The 12428-nt window shown below is 38.1% G+C and overlaps 1 protein-coding gene across 1 annotated transcript; it reads right to left on the minus strand.

Annotated features, from left to right (window-relative positions):
* Positions 1-9469: 9469 nt before the first annotated feature.
* Positions 9470-12208, minus strand: LOC147490118 (BTB/POZ domain-containing protein). The gene is made up of 3 exons (XM_086571357.1): positions 11723-12208; positions 10419-10592; positions 9470-10140 (listed from the first exon to the last, which is right to left on the minus strand). The coding sequence occupies exons 1-3, from the start codon at positions 11870-11872 to the stop codon at positions 9673-9675; spliced, it is 792 nt and encodes a 263-aa protein (XP_086427483.1). The 5' UTR covers positions 11873-12208; the 3' UTR covers positions 9470-9672.
* Positions 12209-12428: the final 220 nt, after the last annotated feature.

Here is a 12428-nt window from a genome sequence, read left to right on the forward strand (position 1 = left end):
TCTCATTCCATGAATCAGACCCGTATTACTCAGAGGGAGTTTCCCAATCTTCGCTTCAGGAGGAGAGTGGCGGTGAAGGGAATCCTAATGTCTTTGGAGAATTGGAACACTTGGAGGAACGATTTGAAGTTCTTGAAGTAGAAATTGATCCTATAACAGTAGAGACCAAAGCACATGATCCGGATGTATCTGAAACTGTAGTACACGACATTTCCCCTTCTACATCAATAACTTAAGATCTCGATCAGAATACTCCGCCTTAGGTACCTCCTATAACCTTTAATGAGTCTGTTGGGGTAGAAAGTCTTGAACCTAGACAATCACAAAGAGCTAGTAAGGGAGTTCCTAAGAAACAATATGAACTAGACATCAAAGCCAACGCTAAATACCCTATAGCTAACTCTATGTCTAACCATAGCCTTTCTGAAACTCATGCACTTGTCATAAGTCAATTGTCTACTGTATTTATTCCTAGTAATGTGCAGGATGCTTTGAAAGATTCAAAATGAAAAAAAGCAATGAATGAAGAATTGGAAGCTCTTCAAAAGAATGTGATATAAGGGAGGTAGTTGATATGCCTGTTGGAATGAAGACTGTTGGATGTCGTTGGGTGTTTACCATGTAGCTTAATGCAGATGAAACTATTGATAGATATAAGGCGAGATTGGTTGCCAAGGGATACACACAGTTATGGAATTGATTATAAGGAGACTTTCGCACTTGTAGCGAAAATCAATACAGTCCGGATTTTAATTTCACTTGCAGCAAATAGAGATTGGCCCTTGCACCAGCTTGATGTGAAGAATGCATTCCTGAATGGGAACTTGGAGGAGGAAGTATACATGGATATGCCTCAAGGTGTGAAAAACCATCCCAAAGATGTTGGGAAGGTGTGTAAACTGAGGAAGGCTTTGTATAGCCTGAAACAGTCTCCAAGAGCTTGGTTTGGAAGACTTACACAGTCAATGAAACTTTTTGGGTACAAACAGAGCAATTCTGACCATACCTTGTTTATCAAACACAAGGATGGTAAGATTACAGCTCTAATTGTGTATGTTGATGACATGATCGTTACAGGAGATGATCCGAAGGAAATAAATGAATTACAAAAGTATTTGTCGAAGGAATTTGAAATGAAGGATCTAGGACAACTGAAGTATTTTCTGTGTATTGAAGTTGCAAGGTCTAAAAAGGGATTTCACTCTCACAGAGGAAGTATGTCCTTGATTTGCTTGCTGAAACGGGATGTTGGATTGCAAACCGATGGAGACACCCATTGAGATGAATCACGGACTCGCCATTCATTTTGACCAAGTTCCTACTGATAAAAGCAGATATCAGTGTCTTGTAGGAAGGTTAATCTATCTCTCTCATACTAGACCTGATATTGCTTATGCTGTGAGTGTGGTTAGTCAATTTATGCATTGTTTTAGTGAAGAACATATGGATGCAGTCTTTCGTATCCTGAAGTATTTGAAAAAAGCACCTGACAAAGGTTTCCTATTTGGAAAGTATGATGCATTGGATATTGTTGGATACACAGATGCAGATTGGGCTGGTGATAAAACTGATAGACGGTCTACATCAGGATATTTCACTTTTGTCGATGGAAATCTTGTAACTTGGCGTAGTAAGAAGCAGAAAGTTGTTGCCAGATCGAGTGCAGAAGCTGAATTTTGAGGTATGGCACAGGGAGTATGTGAATTGTTATGGATCTGTACTATCTTGATGGAATTAGGCTTCGAGCTTTAAAAGCCTATGGATTTACATTGTGATAATAAAGCAGCCATTCAAATTGCACATAATCCAGTTCAGCATGATAGGACAAAGCATGTGGAGGTTGATCGTCATTTTATTAAAGAAAATCTTGATAGGAAGGTTATTCATTTTCCGTTTGTAACCTCAGAGGAGCAATTAGCTGATGCTTTTACTAAAGGTGTATCCCACAAGGTGTTTGACAGCTCAGTTGACAAGTTGGGCATGATTGACATCTATGCACCAACTTGAGGGGGAGTGTAGAAAGCTGTATATTAGTTTTCATGTATAGAGCGTGACCTGCGCTCAAATAAAGTACAAATGGAGTGCGACCAGCGCTCGTCTCAATTAACTTGAGCGCGACCCGCGCTCGTCTCCAGTGTAAATAGGGGGACCCGTGCCCCGTGTTTCTCAAGCCACCGATTGTTTTGTTTCTATTTGTGGTAACCTCTATATAAACCAAATTGTAATCTCTTAGAATTCAATCAAGTAAATAATAAACTGAATTGAATCTCTGAATCTACAGGATTTTATATGTCGGATTGGTGATAGTTACTTCTCATTCTCCAATATTCCAATCGTGGGATGAAGTTGGAGAACTTGCTGGAGAACCGTCATACGATATGAAGTTGATGGAAGTTTTGCGAACGAACTTGAAGGTGGACAAAGTTGTGGAAGTTAGTCAAACAACTTCCTTGTCCAAGTAAAGTCACGTGTTTAATTGAATATCAAATATATAGAATTTGCGTTATTGTAAGATGGGCCTGAGCATGGGCTCTAAGCGTGGGTTTTTTGAGCTCTGAGCGGCTTTATTATTGTAAGTAGGTAAGTAGGTTGGTTCTAAGTGTGGGTTTGTATTGAATTGGGCTTTTATTGTGCCACATTTGTGGGAGTCGGAACATCGCCCTTAGATAAAGTAGGAGCTTGCCTTTAGAATTTGGAATTATGACAAATTTCCAGACATCTCTCTTAATTTTGTAGGAAAGTGACGAATCCTCAGGTAGAGTTCCATGTTGCAGAAATTGTAATTAAGTAGGTTTCTAATCATCTGGTGAAGAATCATCGTTAATAGATTGGAGATCCAAATGTGGTACTTCTGGAGAATTATCCGCGTCGTGGGAATCATTTTCCATATTAACATTGCTTTGGCCGGCATCATGTATGAGTGGAGAATCCCTCTCAACACGATGATCAGTCAAATCTTGATGGTCGGTTAAATCTTCTTGAGCTGTTTCCTCTGAGTGAGATTCTGAACTTGTGCCGGCCGATTGAGCTAGCTCTTCTCTCTTTCTTTTCCTTGTTGTTACGACATTTACTTGCTCGAATTCGAAATTCTGAGATGTTGTCTGGAAATAACATAGATGAGCAATATATAAGTTTTGAACATGTTCTTCTATAACAGTTATGCTTGGAAAAGGTTGGAAATCAATATGGATTTTTCTTTCATTGTTAACATCAACTGCAGTAGAAAGATAGGCTAAGGCACCGGCGTGACGTTTATCATTGTGAGAGCGCTGGTGAACTGCAAGATAGGATAGCTCATGCATTGTTTGGACATATGCAGCCATCCTATCATTTCGAGCAACAAAAGATCCACCAAATTGATTCGCAACAAGCTTTGAGTCAGTGAATAACTCGATCTTTGTCGCCCCTAGATCAAGTGTTATTCGCATTGCATAAAGAACCACTTCATATTCAGCTTCATTATTTGATGCACAAAATCCGAGTCGAACATATTTTTCAATTTTCTCGCCATCAGGTCGGATCAAAACACAACCAAGGCATGAACCTGATTTGTTCTTGGAACCGTCCGTGTGTAGAATCCATAAAGAAGGGTCGGCACTTGTGAAAGGATCGGCCTATCCTTGTTGTGGATTAAGAGGAGGTTCTCAAACTGCTCTTCCATGGTCGATATGTCATCGATAGGAAAATCTGCCATAAGTGATGCCAATGTGTGCCCTTTCTCAGATGATCGGCCTTTGTAGATAATTTCGTAGGCACTCAAATATGTTTTCCATTCTGCTAATCAACTTGAATCAGTATTTCGAAAAACTTTCCTCAAAGGGTATTCAATGTAGACATTGATGGTATATACCATTGAAAATAAGGCTTCAATCTGCGTGCAATATGGACAAGTGAGAGAGCTATTTCTTGATCTTTGAATACCGTGCTTCTAGAGCTATAAGGGTATTACTTATGAAGAAAATTGGTTGTTCATTTTCATCATCAATGAATAAGACAACACTCACAGCTATTTCTAATGCTGCCAAATAGATGTCAATTGTTTGTTCGGTGGTCGAACTAGCAAGAATTGGCGGCTATTTTAGGTATTCTTTCATTTTCTGAAAAGCTATGTCACACTCATCTGTCCATTATGGAGATCCCTTAATGGCTTGAAAAAATGGGTGGAGCCGATCTGAATATTTTGAGATAAATCCACCCAAAGCGGCTATCCTACCCGTAAGTTGCTGGATCTGCTTCTTGGTTTTTGGCGAGGGCATTTCGGTAATTGCACGGATTTGATAAGGATTAGCTTCAATGCCTCGTTTGGTCATAAGATATCCAAGAAATTTACCCGATGCTAACCCAAATGCGCATTTTGATAGATTTAGACACATTCAAATATGCACAAGCCGATCAAAGAATTTTTGCAAGTGATGAAGGTGTGAAAACTCTTCATGCGACTTGATGACCATATCATTAATATAAGCTTCCATAAACTTGCCTAAGAAGTCTAAAATGATGTATTTATGAATTTCTGATATGTTGCCGGTGTATTTTTTAAACCAAAAGGCATTACCTTATAGCAAAATAAGCCTCGGTCTGTTATGAAAGTTGTAAGTTCTTATTCATCTTCAGCTAATGCAATTTGATAAAATCTCATTGAAGCATCTATAAAAGAAATTCGTTTAAACCCTAAAGTTGCATCAACCATTTTAGAAATACGAGGCAAGGGGTATGGGTGAACAGGACATTTTTTATTGACATAAGTAAAATTAACACAGATTCTAAGCTTTCAAATTTTCTTGGATATCCATTAGATTCTAAGCCTCGGCATGTAGTAGGGACTGCTACTACATTGGATATCCATTTCGGATATAGTACATGCCTAATAAAATTAACACTTAGAAGTTTGTCAATCTCTTCTTTCACTTTGAGCTTTCGATCGGGAGCCATTCGGCGAGGCTTCTGACGCACTGACTTTTGTGTTTTGTCGACATTTAACCTGTGACATGCAAGTAATAGATCAATCTCAGGCATTTGTTCGACTGTGCACGCAAACACTGTGCAATTTTGCTTCAAAAGCTCAATGAGTTCATCCTGTTCCTTATTGGAAATTTCCACAGAAATAAAAGTGGTTTCTTCTTCCTTGTTGCCGATATGTACTTCAAGGAGCCTGTCGATGGTCGGGGGCCCACCCAAACGTTGCTCCATAGCGTTTACTCGGCCAATGGAATGTTGTAATTGCTATTTCCTATCGGCATTTAGGATGGTGATGCCTTTGACCTCCGAATCTTTATAATCTTCTAGCACATACTCATGGCACTTCAGAGCTGCTATCTGATCACTTCGAACTTTGCATACCATACCATCACACCAGAACTTAATAGCCTGATGGAAAGTAGAAATAACAACTCCCATTGAGTGAATCTAATCTCTTCCCAGAATGACATTGTAGAAAGAGTTACAATCCAAGAGAAGAAAATCAATTATAACTTCCTTGTTCATTAATGTCACCGGAAGAGAGCATCTACCAATTGATTTTGTCGTTATCCCATCGAAGCCAATGATAGAATTTGGATCGAGAACTATCATTTTCGATCTCGGGGAGATTGAGTCATTTGTAACAATGCTTGTAGATCATACTTGCCGAACTACTTATATCGATCATGATTTTCTGCACGATGAATTCTAACAAAAGCTTGTATTACAACAACATCATAATGAGAGGTCCTTCCTCATACGTCTCAGTACCCATATCGTGGATAAAATCATACCTACTATAAACATAGTGGTGGCTGATATCAGTGATCTTGGAGTGATTGAAATTATTGTGTTGTGTGTTAGACATTGAATCGACTCTGGCATGACCGACTTTGATTATATTGTGTGCGGTCACGACTAAAGCTTGCTTCGTTTTGCCCAGCACGTAATCCTGGAGCATAGCATTCTCGATCAAACCTTGGATTATACCCCTTAGAGATCGACATTGTTCAGTTTCATGACCAAAATCATCGTGGAACTTGCACCATAGTGATTTGTCCTTTGTAGCCTTGTATCTTTGGAGAGAAGAAAAGGTGGAGATAAGATATTCTTTCTCTTAATTTTTTCATAGATAGTAGCATACTTCTCGTTGAGGGTGGTAAGCTTTAACTCGGGAAGTTTCTTTTGTTCTTTGTCTTTCCATTGTTGTAGCCTACCATCACTCTTGGACTTTTGATCGGTTGTCTGTTGATACTTCAGTTTTTTATTCTGTTCCTGCGGCTTGCTTATTCGATCCCTATCTCTGTGACTTCGTGTCGATGCATCATCTTCAACTTGAATAAACTGTTGAGTTCAAGCAAAAAGTTCATAACGAGTTGTTAGGACGTCTTTGACTATAGAGTTGTAAACACCATCCCTATTATAATTAATGCCTTCCTTGAAAGCATAAATGACAAGAATATCAGATGCATCAGGAATTTCAACAGATGCTTTCCGAAATCTCGCAACAAACTTATTGAGTTTTTAGTCTTTTTGTTGTTTAATACTAAAGTGTGAATCAATATTTTTTCGGTTCTTTCTAGTTATGACGGAAATGCTCGACAAACTTATAGACAAGATCTGTAAAATTATGGATGGATATTTCTGGAAGCATGTTAAACCATATCATCGACTCAATTCCAATGAGTGTGGACGTGAATAATTTGCAAAGAAGAGCATTGTAGAAAGTCCATAAGACCATCTTGTTTCTGTAATTAACAAGATTCATCAAAGGATCTCCATCAATCTCATCATACTTCTCAAATTCTGGCTGCTTGAAGTCCTTATGATGAACGGTTGTTTGGATTCAGAGAGAGAATAGAGAATCAATACCACTCTCTATAGTGAGATTTCGAATTTTGTTTTCTCGTGACTTCTTATCATTAACAGCCTTCAGTATCATCTCATGGAGACGTCGTTCAGAAAATGGAACATTCTCTCGACGATGGTCACGACCGAACTATAGACGTTTTGGCCAAGAGTTCTTCGAAGGAGGTGGAGTGAATTCTCGATGATCCATCCATGCAGGTGAAGGTAATCAAGCCAATAGTGGAGATCGGTTCCTTCGCCTCCTATGGTGAACATCGGGAGAATACGGATGGATTCCTAGACTATTACGACCATTTTCTGGACTTGTTGCAAGTGAGTTTCCATCTCCATGGCTACCATTGTCAACATACTTTGGCCGATAATGAGCTCTTGGATTGGGACTACGACTTGAGCAATTAGAATGTAAACTGGAACTGCTTGGTGAATAGTACTACTGTCAAGATCGGCGCATACTGCTGTTGCGACGAGGACTTGTAGTGGCTTGCCTACCCTTCCTAGAGCTTAGGGTAGGTACTTCATTAGTTCTTCGTGGGTTGGATATATAGTCGACTTTGCCAACCTATATGGATATTTTGTCGATCTCCCTTAGTATGTTTCGAATCAGCTAAACCTGTTTTCTTCATGAGATCTTTCATGAGTTGGTGATCCCTCACAGGGTGGTCGGTATCAAGGTCGGTAGAGGAGTTTGTGGATTCACTCACGATTATACTGGAAAGTGTTGGCTTTTGGCATTGCGCGCACATGTTTGCACGAAGCCTTTCGTAAGCGACTCTCACAGTTTCTCTTAGTGCGGGAGTCTGTGCTTGGAGTCTTTGACAATGATGCATCGGAATTCAGACGATCCCAAACACTTTTTGGATTTTTATATGTTGGGTTCGTTGATCCCGAATCATCTTCGAGAAGTCAACGCATCTATTTCTTCAAATTTTTGTTCTTGTTTTCCAAATGTCGAAGTCGTCGATCGACCTGAGTTGTTGAATCTACAATATGAACACCCACCTTCTCAGTCGCAGATGGTTGAGAACCATCGGACTTGGAAAGTGAATCATTGGCAGAAGTTGAATGTTGAACTTGAGTGGCAAGAGGAGAATTTTCATCGTTGTTTGTTCTTCGTGACGCCATTGACGTAACTTTTTTGTGGTTGACGGTAGGGCCACAAACGGCGCCAAATATGTTTCGACAAGATTTTCCAAAACACACAAGTTGGGTCGGAAGTGATCTTGTTCGGATGAGATTTTGAATGGGATGTTGGTTGGGGAGAGTTGAGACTGGACTTCAGTTTTGAAGTTGCCTACGTACCCAAAGATATTGTTTGGGATCAAGTCTCAATTGCGTAGTTCTGGAGAATGACCAATGTTGGATTTTATATGTCGGATTGGTGATAGTTACTTCCTCGTTTTCCAATATTCCAATCGTAGGATGAAATTGGAGAACTTGCTGGAGAACCGTCACACGATATGAAGTTAATGGAAGTTTTGCGAATGAACTTGAAGGTGGACAAAGTTGTGGAAGTTTTTTGAATTGGTAAAACGACTTCCTTGTCCAAGTGAAGACACATGTTTAATTGAAAATCAAATATATAGAATTTACGTTATTGTAAGTAGGGTTTGAGCATGGGCTCTGATCGTGGGCTTTGAGTATTGGTTTGTATTGAATTGGGCTTTTATTGGGTTACATTTGTGGGGGCCGGAACATAAACTGTTCAAAAAATTAAACTTCAACACAACTTTTGACAAGGTTATACATATTGAAATGAGCTGATTTTCTTTAGATCATATCCATAGTAAGGAGATCATATCTACCAAAGATTAGCTATTAAGAGAAACAAATATAGTACAATCATATCACTTGTCAAACGACTCAAAAGAACTCACAAAATTTTCTCACAAACGAAACTCACGGAAAATATTGTGTGCTCACAAATTGAACCTATGAAACTACGCAAGACAATGGGTATTTTAAAGACCATGTCAAGTATGTGTGGCACCAAATTCATTACCAATAAACCCATCAGTAAGGCTGGAAATGGTGCCAGTTTTGACCTGAATTCGACCCGATCTAAACCCATTTTCACGGGTTTGGACCTTAATAATGAGTCCAAATTAGGAAATGGTTCGGATATGGATTATCCATTTTAAATATAATTCATATTCGAATATGGTTTTACTCTAATCAGTTCGGATCCTCCGAATCCAAACTGTGAAGTTTTGTTTAGTATATGTTACAAATAAATATATTATGGTTTTAATCTAATCGGTTCAGATCTCTACCAAGGTTCCACTCATTTTGTTAATGTAAACTAGATATTTGAGTTAACATATACAATTATGACTATTGCTAAGAAATAAGAATTCATGTGTTTTGCTTTAGCATTTATCTTGTTATCAAACGTAGGGTGATTGAGAACTTATAGTTTGAAATTCGGGCCAGGTCTGGTCGGATCCGATTATACCATTTAAAAAAATGGTTCAAACATAATATGAAATTTTGGATCCGGATCTAGTTTTGTGTTGAAAATATAGATCTGGGCATGGATATACCCTGATTATTTCCAGCCCTACCCAGTACCCACCACGTGCATACACCAACAGGAAGATTGTTTCCATGAACATTGAACAATGAAGATGTTCCGGAGCAAGAGTACTGAACAGAAAATAATTTAAACATCACGGCTGCTACATACATCTTTGTACTACTCTGATCTCAGTACCCAAGAGCTAGATTATTTCCATGTCAAAATTTTAAACATAAGCATACATTCGCAATGATTCCTTCACATTTACAAAGTAATTTAACTTTTTCTTCTTTACATATAGACCAAATTTTACAAGCTCTCGAGCTCTCTCAAGCAGGACTGTCAGCCTTGTTTTTTCGCTTGATTTCAATCAATAACGCCCTCGTGAGTTGTACATTTAGAATTGGATTTTTTACTGCAAATGAATCGTATCCAGCTGAAAACACGATATCCTCTATATGATTTATAATGAATTTCATGGCTGAATCCTTCAAAATGGTATTGGGACAAACGTCTGATGTCTCCAGAACATCAAGTGCATTAGATAGGTTCAAAGACCCAAGCATCCAATGTTCACAATACTTCTGCAAAAATGGAATGTCGTACTTATCGGCTGTGGTGTACAAAGAATATACATGTTTAGAAATTTTTTCAGTAGGCAAACTTCCACTGTAGAGGAATTCCAAGAGAGATTGAAGTTCTTCATGAGTCAGTTCAGGGAGAGAAATAGTTTCACTAGGAGGAGCTTTGCAACCATCAGATTCTAGCACGTTTTTGAAAATGGTAGATCTTGCTGCCTGAAACATTAAATGAAACAAAGTATCACATAATATGATAATTTAAAAATAGAAAGTACCAATTACCACATAATATTATCTGAAGTTCTGAACTAGAAATTACAGAGTTCTTACAAGGGGAAATTAAGTTGGCATTGATGCGACTCTTTAAATCGTTCCTTATAAGCATTTCTTACACACTCCACCAAATATAAATAAATAATGCATGCAAGACAAAGTATATATTTAACGGGGTGGGTCTAACTCAAAATAAGAGTAGTCGAGTAGAGGAGATTTACCAGCAGAGATCTATGTGCAGGTATGGAAGGTCCATTGCTTGGCTTGACTTGTATATCAGTGTGAATTTCATCCTTAAATGCAACAACCAATCCACTAAGGAAACTCAACTTGTCATTCAACATTTCCTCTCTCTCCTTCATCTCTGTGATCAACTTCAAAACATTTGCAAACCCCTGGAAACATAATAGGAAACCATTATTACTCATTTCTCCGAAGAATTTCAAATTAAATACGAAAAGGATTAGTATTAGACATAAAAAATCACATTTCCACTTGTCACAAGAACGTTCAATTAATGGAGTACGTGAATGGTGTAGGGGATTTATGTTCAGGCTCAAGGTTTCAGGTGAAGCAAACCAAGTCAAGGTGTTTGCAATCAACATTATTGAAGTCTTTTTTTTATGTCACAAGAGTATCCAAACACAGTATCCAAACACAGATGTCTCCCTTTAAAAGTGGGGTATGGAACAAAATAGCCATATTTTTATTCTATCATTATTTTTCTACATGTATATATCACCACTTTTTTTCTACCAGCCTGGTTATGGACTACCGAACTGGGCTTGAGTACTGAAATTGGGCCAACCGACAAACATTGTGTTGATCCATAGCAGTTCGGACTTTATCCTGAATTTTGATGGGTGCTTTTTCAGGCCTGGGGTTTGCGTTAAGTTATGAAGGCACAGCTGACATTGCCTCCAAAAAAACCCAAAAATGAATAAGAACACTAGAAAATCAAAACAAATCACTGAAACTTGATGCAAATTGTCACTTCTAGGAAAACAAAATTAAGAAGATATGAAGAGAGAAAAAAAAAAAGAGCTATAAAACAATTAAACAATGTGGATAATTTGCAGACATATTTCCGGTCTGCTCTGTTCCTATTAGTATATCTTGGGCCTCTAGTCAGGCTTAATTATTAAACAAATTATCTCAAGCCCATACAAACTGCTATTTACATTGGCTAGTTAAAAGAAGGAGAAGTCGTCTAAAAGACTAAAACCCTGTTTCACTAATAGAATAGACACGAGACTGTCGATCAGGAAAAGCAGCAGAAGGAGAAGAATCGTGTTCAACAAAATGTTAATTTTGTCTATTGATCTAAACATCACGCATGCTCAACTTCATAAGATATCAAATCACTTCTTAACGCAAATCATCATGGTATATAACAACTTTAAAAGAAAGAAGAAGAAACGTTCCAACTAACAAAGAAAACAATAATATGAATAGGCGTAGAGCTACATATTGATCAAGCACACCAACAAACAAAAAACAGGGAAATATGAAAAGGGGTGCTTACCTTAGCTGTATTAGCCTGGGAAACAGAGTTGGCATCGACGATATTGGACACGAAAGTAAGCAGCCCTTTGGTACCTTCATAACAAGATATGCATAACAAATTCCTGGTTCTTAGAGCAATTGGCATAGAACCACAAACACAGCAGTCCATCTTTGTTTCGCTAGTGACGCCACAAAAGAAGAAGAAGAGAACTGGTAGATGCTTCTCTCTCTAACTCACTAATTGCCTCTAAACATGTAAACCCGCTCAAACTGGTCCTTTCCTTTTGTATGGTCAGCTGTACTTATGAAGAAACCCAACAAGATTAATTCAAAATTGTTTATAACTTCATTAATTTGTCTTTCATAAAACAAACGGTTCAAGGACAAAAATGTCCTTGTCCTTATAAAGTTGAACAATTAATCCTCCTTCCATGACAATGCGGCTTAACTGTATTTACTGAACAAATTATTTGATTTTTGTCTTTAAACGAATATAGATCACCTACTCTTAAGCTATATGATCTTTATATATATATACTACTTAAACCATCCAACTCAATTACATTTTATTAGAGGCACCAACTACGATTCTACGAAATGCTTATGTAGTAAATTCTAGCCACTGGGAATATATCTATTATATGTAGGCACTGAGCATCAAGGTCTTCACGTCTAATATGTACGCATTAAAAATCAAATTACCGTGAGTGTCCATTCATATGTTG

Source organism: Coptis chinensis, chromosome 7, assembly GCF_015680905.1.
Source record: "Coptis chinensis isolate HL-2020 chromosome 7, ASM1568090v1, whole genome shotgun sequence".
NCBI classification, from domain to species: domain Eukaryota; kingdom Viridiplantae; phylum Streptophyta; class Magnoliopsida; order Ranunculales; family Ranunculaceae; genus Coptis; species Coptis chinensis.

Coding starts and splice junctions, on each gene's coding strand:
- LOC147490118 (XM_086571357.1), bottom strand. CDS start 11,872: ATGGACTGCTGTGTTTGTGGTTCTATGCCAATTGCTCTAAGAACCAGG. Junction 10,593..11,722: donor CCCAGGCTAATACAGCTAAG/GTAAGCACCCCT, acceptor TTATGTTTCCAG/GGGTTTGCAAATGTTTTGAA. Junction 10,141..10,418: donor CTGCACATAGATCTCTGCTG/GTAAATCTCCTC, acceptor TTAATGTTTCAG/GCAGCAAGATCTACCATTTT.